Genomic DNA, 10,829 nt, shown 5'->3' with positions numbered 1-10,829 from the left:
GAGAGAGAGAGAGAGAGAGAGAGAGAGAGAGAGAGAGAGAGAGAAAATAAACTACCCACACTCACCTGTGTGCCAAATATAATTAAATAACACATAGGTGCTTGCCACAAAAAAGAGCCAGTGCAACGGCACAAAGATTAAACAAAAGATGTCCAGTGTGAAGGCAGCACAAACAAAAACAACACAAATAACCTGAAAACAAACCAGAAAGACAAAAAGTCATTTTAGTTAAATGCATAAAAACGTTTCATTTTAAACACAGGAGGAGAGGCGAGGGGAGGGATTGTGCTGTTTGTTACAGCTGCACAGCACAGACTGGGTTTTCATTATCGGGTATACTGCACAGAATATGAAAGCACACAGCAGGAGTCCTCACCAGCCCGTGGCAATGGAAAGTGGTGTACACGCTCCCAAAGAAGAGCCAGCACGGCCATAAATACTCCAGTCTGAACTCAAGGATGAAATCTGCCAGGAGCACCACCGTCCACATCACCATAAACTTCAGGAAGGTGTACGCACTGTGGAAAGATGTGCAACATTTCAAACAAATGAATTTTAAAAACCATCACTGTGGCTAAATCTATCTGCAAGTGCATGAATTCCTGTAGGACAGATTGAAAACTTCCTAATTTTTTTCCCCTGCTTTTAGTAAATATACAGCTAAGCTTCAGTCTGAGCAGTTATTATAAAAAGAAACAGCTAAAGACAAAACAGGAAATGCAGATGTTGAACCTGCAGCTTAGCATTAAAAACTGACGGTCTGTAAGACGGAACAAAGAACAACCGTCCCCACGTTGGTTTTAATAGGCAGCATCAGCCCAACACGAGCTGTGGTTTCCTCCTTTGTTCTGCTCATCTGTGCACCGCCATCACATCACATCACCCTGTCTTTGTTTGGTTACCATGGCAATATTTCATCTGGAGGAGAGAGGGAGCACCACAGCATCCTCCTGCTAGTCCAAATAAACCTCTCACTTCCAAATCCAAAATTATGTCAACATTTAATCTGGAGGGGGATGAAAACGACTGAAAACTCTCTTTAATTATTCTAAGGTTTTATTTTACACTGAATGTTTAATTTTTCAAAGTATACTATTTAGATAAAGAGCAACAATGAAGACAAAGGGGAACCTATACTCCTCATAAAAGTTCAAAGATGCCATTTATACAGGATGAAGTAATCATTTTTCACTTTTAAGTTTCATGCACGTACTCCTATTTTACCATAATATTTGTCAAATATCGTCATTGTTTATTAGTTCAGACAAAATATTATTCTTTCAAGAATATTAAGCATACATTTTTTGTCCATTTCATCAATAAAATGTATATTAATCCACACAAAAAGAGCACATAGCTCCACTTCAAATTCAAAACAAGACATTTTGAGCAACGACAGTGTCAACGTTAAAATAAAAATGTTGCTTAAATGTAAAAAGTGTGGAAATGAAGCCTATTATTAAAGGTAAAAACGAGCAGGGTAGTTTAAACGCAGGAGCCTAAAGGCCGACGTTAACTTGCACAAATACTGCCTTTTCCCTGTAAACAATGTCGGCTACAGTAAGTTAGCTTTTTATTCAAACCGCTCGCGCCTGCTTAGTTAGGCTAATGTGCGGGGGGGAAGCTCCAGACTGGGGGTGGTTTCAGAATGTGAGACACGGGGTGTGGAAAAGGGACGGGAGGCAGACAGGTGAGCGGGATGACGACGGCTGAAAAATTTACACAAAGACCACAACAAAAGCAGCAGCAGCAGCCGGGCGACGCGGCTCGAGCGCAGCAGCAGCTAACCTTTCCGACAGCTTCTCCGTGATTTTTAGTTTTTTCATCTTCCGAAGCCTGTTCGCGTCCACATAACGTTTCTTCATCGTATGGCTTCTTCTCTCTCCTTGCCGATGCCTCTTCTTCTTTTTTTTTTTTTTTTTACACCGCGGCGGCAGCGGCAGTGACGAGGAGGGCAGAAATAACACAACACCGATTGCTTGTTCTCTTCCCCTCCTCCTTGTGGCCGAAGCGAAGCGGCGCGCGAGCTCCGAGATGCGAAAACGATGAGCGTCTCATCGGGTCTGCGCATGCGCACTGCAGGAGACGCGTCTACAAGTGTTCATCACAGGAGGGCAGCAGATCAACACAATGAACAGAGAAGAATTTATAAATAGTTGTCGAAATACACAGATTTTTCCGTTTTTGATTTGAAGTTTTATACTTTTCTAGCTATATCATTAATGGATTCTTTGGGGTTTAATGTAACTCAAACCCATCAGGGATTTTGTGAAAATTGCATTATTACAGCAATTATTCCTTGCTTACACCTAAATTCAGCTTATGATCATTACGAACATTACTTCTTTAAAATTTGTAATATCTGGGCACAGCTCATTTGCCTATGATCTTAGCTCCAAGATTAGCTTTGATGCGTCATATGGTTCTTCCACATGCTAATGAGACCCATCTATGCTTTTCCTTTCTGGTTGCAGGTGTCATTGGTCCCTATGACCAGCAGCCACTATGTGTTAAATGCATACATTGCTACATTAATCACAGATGTGTCCAACCCTTACAATTTTAAACAAGCAATGCTTCTTAATGCTTTTCTTTCTGAATAATATTCACAAATTTTTCATCTAAGGCTGAATCCAAGGAGCACCTGAATCATATTTGTGTTCAGTATTCACTGAGATGTGCTGATTTTTGTCAACTCTGTCCTCTGGTCCCCACAGAGCTGGAATCAGGGGGTGAAGCCAGCACTCAGATGGGCCAAAACCTGCTCCATGAATTGTAGCCCTGCCAGCTCCTGAGAGGTCAGTAAGGTCCACACACACCGCCTCACTCAGTCAGATCATTCTGTCAGATGAAAAATGCTTTAAGATCTGTCAGCATAAATGAATGTAACGATGCAACAAAAAGACTTTAAAATCCAATGAGCAAAACTGTGGACATTTTTTTTCATCTTTCTGCATCACTTAGTGGTCATTAAATAATAATTCAGATCTATGCCCTCTTCCTGGCATTTCAGGGATATCATCGTGTGTAAGTCGTTGCTTTTGTGTTGAATATTTCATGGTCTGGCCTACATCGCAGGGAAAACCACCAGCTGTCTCGGCCTTACAAGTCAGGACTCCTGCTCTGATTACCCTAACAACAAACTGTGCAGTAAGACAAGAATGAGAATATTAATCAAAGCAAAAACCACAGGCTTCAACTTGTGCCGAATAAGCTGTTAGTTTATGCTTCAGAAGACCAAAGAGGCCAAACTGAAGCGAGAACAGCTCATCTATGTTTCATCTTGTTTGGTTCGGCAGGAAGACGCTGAATCACACGCAGGAAAATGTCAGGAATGACTGAAAGATTAGCATTTTCAACATGTTGATGCTGAGCAAAGCAAAAAAAAAAAAAAAAAACAATATTTAACACTCCAAAAGGCAAAATCTAAAACAGTTAATGTTGCTATAAATAAAAACAGCATAATTTATGAAAATATTCTAAAATTGTGGAAAGTGCGCAGATTCTTGGACTCAGTTTGTTTCCATTTTATAAACCAGATTTACTGCAGAAACTAGTTTTGTGTTGCTCTTTATGCTGCAAATACAGTGTTTTTAAAGTGACAGTTCAAATCTTTCGAAATTAGGTTTTATGGAAGGCTTACAAACAATTATTATCTTACCTGCTGGGGCTGCAGTGGATCAGTGTTTAGTGCTGTGGTCTTGTTGGAGTTCCAGTTGTGCTGGTTTCTTGTTTTAGTTTTATTAGCCTTTTCTTTATTATAATTGTTTTTTTTTTCATTTATTTTGTTACTAGAATTCTTTTTGTTTGTGAAGTACTTTGGTCAACATTCTTGTTTTTAAATGTGCTACATAAATACAATTGACGTGCAGTATAATGCTGAGGCCGCAGGTTTGAGCCCAGGTTGCAACCCCAAGGGAGCAGCTGAAAGTAACAACAACAACAACAACATCCTACCTGTCATAGATCTTCAAACAGCCTTGATCTTGAAAAAAAAACTAACAAATAAATAATAATAATTCTGACCAATTAACAAGCTAGGTCAACCAGTACGTCCTGAAACAACTCAAACCTCTGAAAATTTATAGTAATCCATGTGAACTTTAATTCTAACCATTAAATCAGTCAGTTTTGAAATAAATGTATGTTGTTGTTGTTGTTGTTGTTTGCAACTTTATAGCAGCGGTGGGAGTTAGCTCTAGCGCTTTAAGTGCATCCTGCATGTATAGAAAAAGTGTAATATTTTTGCCAAAAATAACTGAGTAATAGATACAAAATAGATAATGGTGTTAAGTTTTATAAAACAATATTTACATAAACAGCTAAGAATTTTTGGTCCTGCTCATATTAGTTGTTAGCTTGTGGATCTGGTCAAACTTTAACTTGTTCAAAGAGCCATCTACATCATGTAAGACATTCCTACCTTATGTGACTAGAAAAGAACTTAATTTTCTTTTTTTCACGTTTGACGTTATTTGTTATCTTTCACAAGGGGGTGCTGTGGCACCCTTATCTCCTCCAGTCACGGCCTTGTCTGTTCAAAATTTTCTCACAGAAATGCAGTCCAAAAGCTAAACTAAACTATCTAAAGTATTCCTTTCATGTGAATTTGTGAATTAATATGAATTTATCAGTATTTTCCTTGTCTCTACATTGATCAGAACAGTAACAGTCCTGAACTGAAGCAACAGAAAGACTGATGTGGCCACCGCCTGCAGATCTACCACTCAGATTATCCAAATGTCAAACATCCCTGTGTGCTTTGACTTGTTTTCTATAGACACTCGTCTCTAAAGCCTTCGTGTCGTCACTTCTCTGCACCGCTCCAGTACCTCTGGCTGTTTGACCCATTCAGTAATTAGCAGAGGTTAAAGAGGAAATGAGTTCTGGTGCTCCAACTCTCTGGACAAACACACGGCCCACAGGGGTCGACTGCCCTTCAACCGTTAGCGAGGTGTAAACTCACGGAGAGGAAGGAGAACAGCTCTGACAGGGAGGGTTTGGCAGGAGTGAGGAGGACGAGGAAACAAAAATCCCCAAGCTGTGCCAAGAACGATTCACAGTTTGAGACCAAATCTGCTGCCATGCACTCGAAACATGCAGCCATATTAATCATGTGTCTAATATCTTCATAAAATAAAGTCTGTTGTAATATATGTTCAGATTTAAAATAGGTAGAATTTACCTCCTTTTCATTCACGTAAATACGCTGGATTATTTTAAGAACGGGAGTCTTTATTTTGTGCTCAGATAAAACAGGTTATAAAGACAAAATCTGCATTTCCTAAAGCTAAAGCACCAGCTAAAAGCTACATAGCAAAACTTACCTAAAAGTTATAAACAGCAAAAAAGTTGCTAAAACTTATAATTTGTAAAATGGTAGCTAAAAGCTCAAACTATTAGAATGATAGCTAAAAGTAAAGTTTAAAAAAACTAAACGTAGATACATAGCAAATTTAGCAAAACAGTAAATAAAAGCTAAAACTGACAGAACAGTAGTAAACAATTTGAATTATTAAAACAGATAAAATTACCTACAAATAACCAAAAAAGTATCTAAAAGCTTAAAATAGCTAAATGAAAGCTAAAAGTAGCCAAATAATAGCTAATATAAAAATGACCAAATAATACTTAAAAATCTTATTTAACAAAACAGCAGCTAAAATTTAAAATTAGCAAACCAGTAACTAAATGCTAAAATTAGCAAAACAGTAGCTACGTAAATCCTAAAACTAGCAGAATAGCTAAAAGCTTAAATTGAAGCAAGTAGATTTATAATTTACAACATTTGTCAAGAACAATGTCAATGTCAATGTCATAGCACATAAAAACAACAAAAGTCGACCAAAGTGCTTCACAATTCAGCCAAAATAATAAAACAACAAAGCAACACAGAAATGTAAACAATAAGTCCGTCCGTCTGTTTTCTGCTGCTTATCCGGGGGGTCGGGTTGCGGGGGCAGCAGCTTAAGCAGAGCGACCCAGACTTCCCTCTCCCCAGCCACTTGGACCAGCTCATCCGGGAGAATCCCAAGGTGTTCCCAGGCCAGTCGAGAAACATAGTCCCTCCAGTGTGTCCTGGGTCTTCCTCTGGGCCTCCTCCCAGTGGGACGTGCCCGGAACACCTCACCAGGGAGGCGTCCAGGAGGCATCCTAACCAGATGAACCACCTCAACTGGCTCCTCTCGACGTGGAGGAGCAGCAGCTCTACTCTGAGTCCCTCTTGGATGACTGAGCTTCTCACTCAATCTCTAAGGGAGAGCCCAGACACCCTGCAGAGGAAACTCATTTCGGCCGCTTGTATCCACGAAGTGCTCTAACTAAAGTGTGGATGTTATGAGATCACACAGGTAAGATGGGGCCAGACCAAGCAATAAAATCTTAAAATTTATCCTAAAATGAACAGGAAGCCAATGGAGAGAAGCCAAAACCGGGGATATGTGTTCGTGTTTTTTAGTTCCTGTTAAAAGACGAGCTGCTGCGTTCTGGACAACTTGTAATCGATGCAGAGAAGATTTATCTAAACCAACATACAAAGAATTACAATAATCCAAACGAGATGTAAAGAGAGCACGAATCACTTTTTCAAGGTCTTTGATTGGGAGATATAGCTTCACCTTAGCAATAAGGCTTAGTTGGAAAAAAAACTTGATTTCACCACTGAGTTTATCTGTTTGTCCAACTTGAAAGCATTATCAAAAATGAAACCCAAATTTCTGACAGCAGAACAATTAACTAAACTTATGGTTAACATAGCTGAAAATATGCTGAAATTAGTCAGAAAAACTGCAAGACAGACACACAATTACATTATTATCCAACTTTTATGATGAAGGTTAATAATAAACATTAATTAATTAACAAATGTCTGTTAATTTACACCCCCGTCAATTAATGGAGAATCGTTTTATTAAAACGATTCCCACAGAAAACTGATGTTGTGGTTAACTGTGGCCGAATCTGCCCTCCAGGACCAGCAGGCCGACCCACTTTCTTTCAGCTTTTATTAAATCCGCCCATTTCGACAAAAGAGACGTCTTTCTTTCCATCATTTGAAGCTGAGACAGCAGGCCTCTCTTCAGGAGTCGGCACACGTTCTGGCAGCGCTGCAGGATCCTGCTTCTGTAGTTCTGTGTGAAACAGCCTGCCAGGTTGAACCTGATCCTGAGAGGATCTTTTTCGGCTCTCTTTCAGGCTCTTCGGTTTCCACTCTGACTGCTTGTTTTGATTTGGGCTCTTAAAGTAATCTACAATAACGTCAACATTTGCCTTCCTATTGCCACGTGGTCGACCGCACTGCCATTGTGTTGAAATTAGCGGCCCTTCCAGGCGCTAACAGACCTCTTCCATTTAAAATAAACACTCCACTTGAATTTCTCTAACAGCATATGCTTGCCAAAAAAACAAAACAAAACCAAAAAAACTGGTTTCTCCGATTATTACAGCATCGAGGAGACAAACAGGAGCAAAGGCCTCAACAGCACCTGAAGTGAGCACATGGAGGAGTCAGAGGGAGCGAAGGGGAGATAAGACGTTTTTCTTCTCCTAGTGGGTCCAGTGGGTCCAGTGATAGCAGAGGTCCTCTGGTTTGGCCCGGCTCGATAAGACTGGTCTTGCCATCCTGTGGGGCTTATCAGCTGCTGCAGTGAGTCTCAACAGTTAGTCCCAGAGACAGAAAATGTTTACGCGTTTGGCGTCTGTTTGGCGACTTCAACTGTATTTGGATGTAAAACGAGAAAAAAAACTGTTATAGATTTTAACTTTCTAGATTGCATCGCTAAAACTCAGTTAAATCAATAAGAAAATTTACATTTTATGCAAGGAAAAAAAAACAATGTGAATGTTGAGTGCCGAAAACTGAAAGTAGCAAAACACCAGCTAAAAACTAAAAAAGTAGCTAATGGCAGCAACATGTTCACCAAAACCTAACCTCAAGAAGTGAGCTAAAGTAGCAACAGACTAGCTAAAAGATAAAACTAACCAAAGGGCAGTTTAATAAATTGGCTGTTTCAAAATAAAGCCTGAACAAAAGAACAGTCGAGGAAAAATAAAAGAAGAAAATAAGCTGGCGGAAGCAGAAAAACAGGCATTTTTACAGACAGGAAGTCGAACAGAGATTAGTTACATCACTGAGTCCAGACTGAAGACAGTTCATTTAGTCTCTGCTGTTATCTCCCATCATCAACAGTCTCTTTGGATCAGAAACAGGATGCAGACAAAACTAGAGCTTCATCTGTCTGAAACCGACAGAAGACATCAGGCCTTAATGCGGAAAAGTTTATTTATTTTTCCTTATTTCAGCTGATTCAAATTAAATGCTCAATAAGAGAAATTAACTTCTACAAATTTTCACTGGAAAAAAACAAATTGAAAAGCTTTTTTGTATCAATATTACCATAAATATTTTTATTTTTGTTAATAAAAAGGACATTTTTTGCACAGTCTTTGAAAAGGAGCACTAATTTAAGCACTTACATTTAACAAAAATATTCTGGGATCAGATGACAATAAAAGACAATAAAGTTCACATCTTTTAATGACCTATTAGAAATGCATTATGTGAAGACACAAACCAGTAATTTAATGGTAATCTAATACTGGAGTGGTGCCAAGACCAGAATAGATTGTTGTTATTTTTATGTTTTGCTATGAAATATTAATATACTGGAGTTGTTTTAAAATGGCAATGCTCCACTTTGGTCTCGGTCTGGCACAAACCAATCTAGTTTTTTGTCGTTTTTTTAAATATCCTTGCTAATATAGCTCAGTTTCAAGAAATGTCTTCATCCACACAAAAACAGAAAACAGCCTAAAACAATGCAGTAAGTATTCCAGGCCTGTAGGTGGTGCTGCAGTAAAAAATACATCAAAAACAGGAAACAAGGCAAAGCTAAAGTGCAAGACATTAAATGTGTTGGTGTTACGCACAAAACACAAGGGTCGCTTTCCACAATTTTTTGTACTCAGGAACACAAAACACAACCCATTAAGCTTGCTTAAATTTCTCAAAAACTGAGGTTTAAAGATAAATTTTTAGAATCCAGTGTCATCAAATATAAACTTTGAGGAAGCTAATATAAAATTTAAACTGATTCAGGGAAACTAAAAACAAAAAGGACAAATTAAGATAAGAGAAACAGCCAAGATAAACCTATGATATAACAGCTCGTAGAGGGAAAACATATGAGCAAAAGCACACACTGGGGTAATAGGAAAAGGTTAGAACAGTCAGATCTGAGCTGTAAAGCTTACAAAGACAAGCAGACTGTTGAAAAGGGTGAAAATCCCAGATAAACCAAACAGAATTAAAGATTCAACAAAACCAAACACTGTGACAGAAAGTTGCAGCTGCTACCCCGTCTTTCCAGCAGACTTTTTATTTATTTTCCACTGATTGTGCTGTTCTGCACTTTGAAGCATCACCTGTACGACGTGAGCTTCAGGAACAATCAGAGAGTTCTCTGAGTGCTCTAGTGGCACCATTTCCTTCCTTTCATTGAACGCTTTTAGGTCCAGCACAACAAAGCTTGCTAACACGCCACTCAGCTTGCGTCTTGAGCTTTCAACACACACAAAAAACAAAAAGAGAATAACTGAAACGCAGTCCCATAAAAACAAGAGATCCCCTCTGCCGCATGCCAGAACTCTGAAAGATTTTCATAGATAGAGGCTTTAAGGAAAAGGGAACAGAGCACGACAAAGTTTTCATTTCTAATCTAACTGTTGTAGCTGGTCTTACAGTAAACCCATACTTCCCCATATTGTCCTGAGAAGTTTCTAACTTATGGATTAGGCAGACATCATGGGGCCGTTTTGTGCCCAGTATTCCTAAAATGCCAGTTTGTGTGACGGTAGCTGTTGTTTTAGGAGTTCAACCACTGGCCAAAGACCCAACTCTCCCAACTCTCAAGGCTGGTTCACGTCAATCACTGGCAGGCGGGTGTTTTTCTTTTCGAAACCATTGCCTGTTTGATAGCTGTGCTTATTCAGAAGACCTCAAACAAATGAACATTAAATAAACATTCAGAGACGGGCTCTGAATGGGCAGCAGAGGAAATGTTTAAAAGGGTGTGGATCCCAATCACAGAAAGCTTTCACACACAGCCGCCTCTGTGAGAAACAACAGAAATTTCCTTGAATGGGAAGCAACATGTTTGCAAAAATAAGAAAGAAATCCACTTACAAGAACCCAGCAGTAACTGTGTACCATGGAGTTTAAATACCATGAGGTGGATGATTGGTGAATGAGAACAGCTGTGTTAATGAGCAGACAAACAGGTGCTGAGTGTCAGAGTGTACAGGGCAAACTAGATTACAATGAAAGGTAACTTCTCTATCTTCAATCTGATCCTGAAGAGAAACCAAGTAATCAGCGACCCTTTTCAGCTCCTACTTGTAAGGTTCTAGCAGGAACGAAGCCCAGGGCGCAGGCAGGCTCAAAAATATAACAAAAATTTATTTTTAAATAACAAAAGGAGGGCTGAGAAACACAGGGGAACACTGAAAACACTAGAAAACTAAGGAAAATAAACACAGACCATGACACTACTGGGGCATCTTGTGGGGGTCATACCTATGTTCCCTGGTACTCATGTACCCTGGTACTTATGTTTCCCAGTATCTATGTTCCCTGGTACCTATGTTCCTCTGTACTTATGTTCCACTTATTTTCCCTCATACTTGTGTTGACCAATATGTTCCCTGGTTGTTACCAGATAATGCACTTAAGTACCCCAGTACCTCTGTATGTACCCCAGTATACAGTGGGGAGATCAAGTGTTTGATACACTGTTGATTTTTCAGGTTTTCCCACTTGCAAAGCTTGTAGA

General features: G+C 39.3%; 1 protein-coding gene and 1 long non-coding RNA gene across 4 annotated transcripts in view; one reads left to right on the top strand and one right to left on the bottom strand.

Moving 5' to 3' along the window:
• si:dkey-12h9.6 (macoilin-1) overlaps positions 1-2,089 on the bottom strand; it is a gene marked incomplete at its 3' end in the record, with an annotated part of 10,845 nt that extends 8,756 nt beyond the window's left edge. The window contains 3 exon segments of the mRNA XM_014025920.1: positions 66-192; positions 377-518; positions 1,789-2,089. Coding sequence (XP_013881374.1) covers positions 66-192; positions 377-518; positions 1,789-1,865 — 346 coding nt within the window.
• The window catches only part of LOC106530329 (uncharacterized), a 15,560-nt gene extending 5,070 nt beyond the window's left edge, over positions 1-10,490 (top strand). Inside the window, exons 2-3 of one of the 3 annotated variants that reach the window (XR_001311772.1) lie at positions 2,718-2,798; positions 9,868-10,490. This is a non-coding gene — a long non-coding RNA (uncharacterized LOC106530329). Of the gene's footprint in view, positions 1-2,717; positions 2,799-7,194; positions 8,467-9,867 lie in introns of those variants that run through there. The other 2 variants (XR_001311771.1, XR_001311770.1) reach the window with 2 other exon arrangements.
• The last annotated feature ends 339 nt before the right edge of the window (positions 10,491-10,829 follow it).

This window comes from Austrofundulus limnaeus, unplaced genomic scaffold, assembly GCF_001266775.1.
Source record: "Austrofundulus limnaeus strain Quisiro unplaced genomic scaffold, Austrofundulus_limnaeus-1.0 Scaffold510, whole genome shotgun sequence".
Lineage (NCBI taxonomy): Eukaryota > Metazoa > Chordata > Actinopteri > Cyprinodontiformes > Rivulidae > Austrofundulus > Austrofundulus limnaeus.
This window is presented reverse-complemented; position numbering and strand designations above follow the sequence as displayed.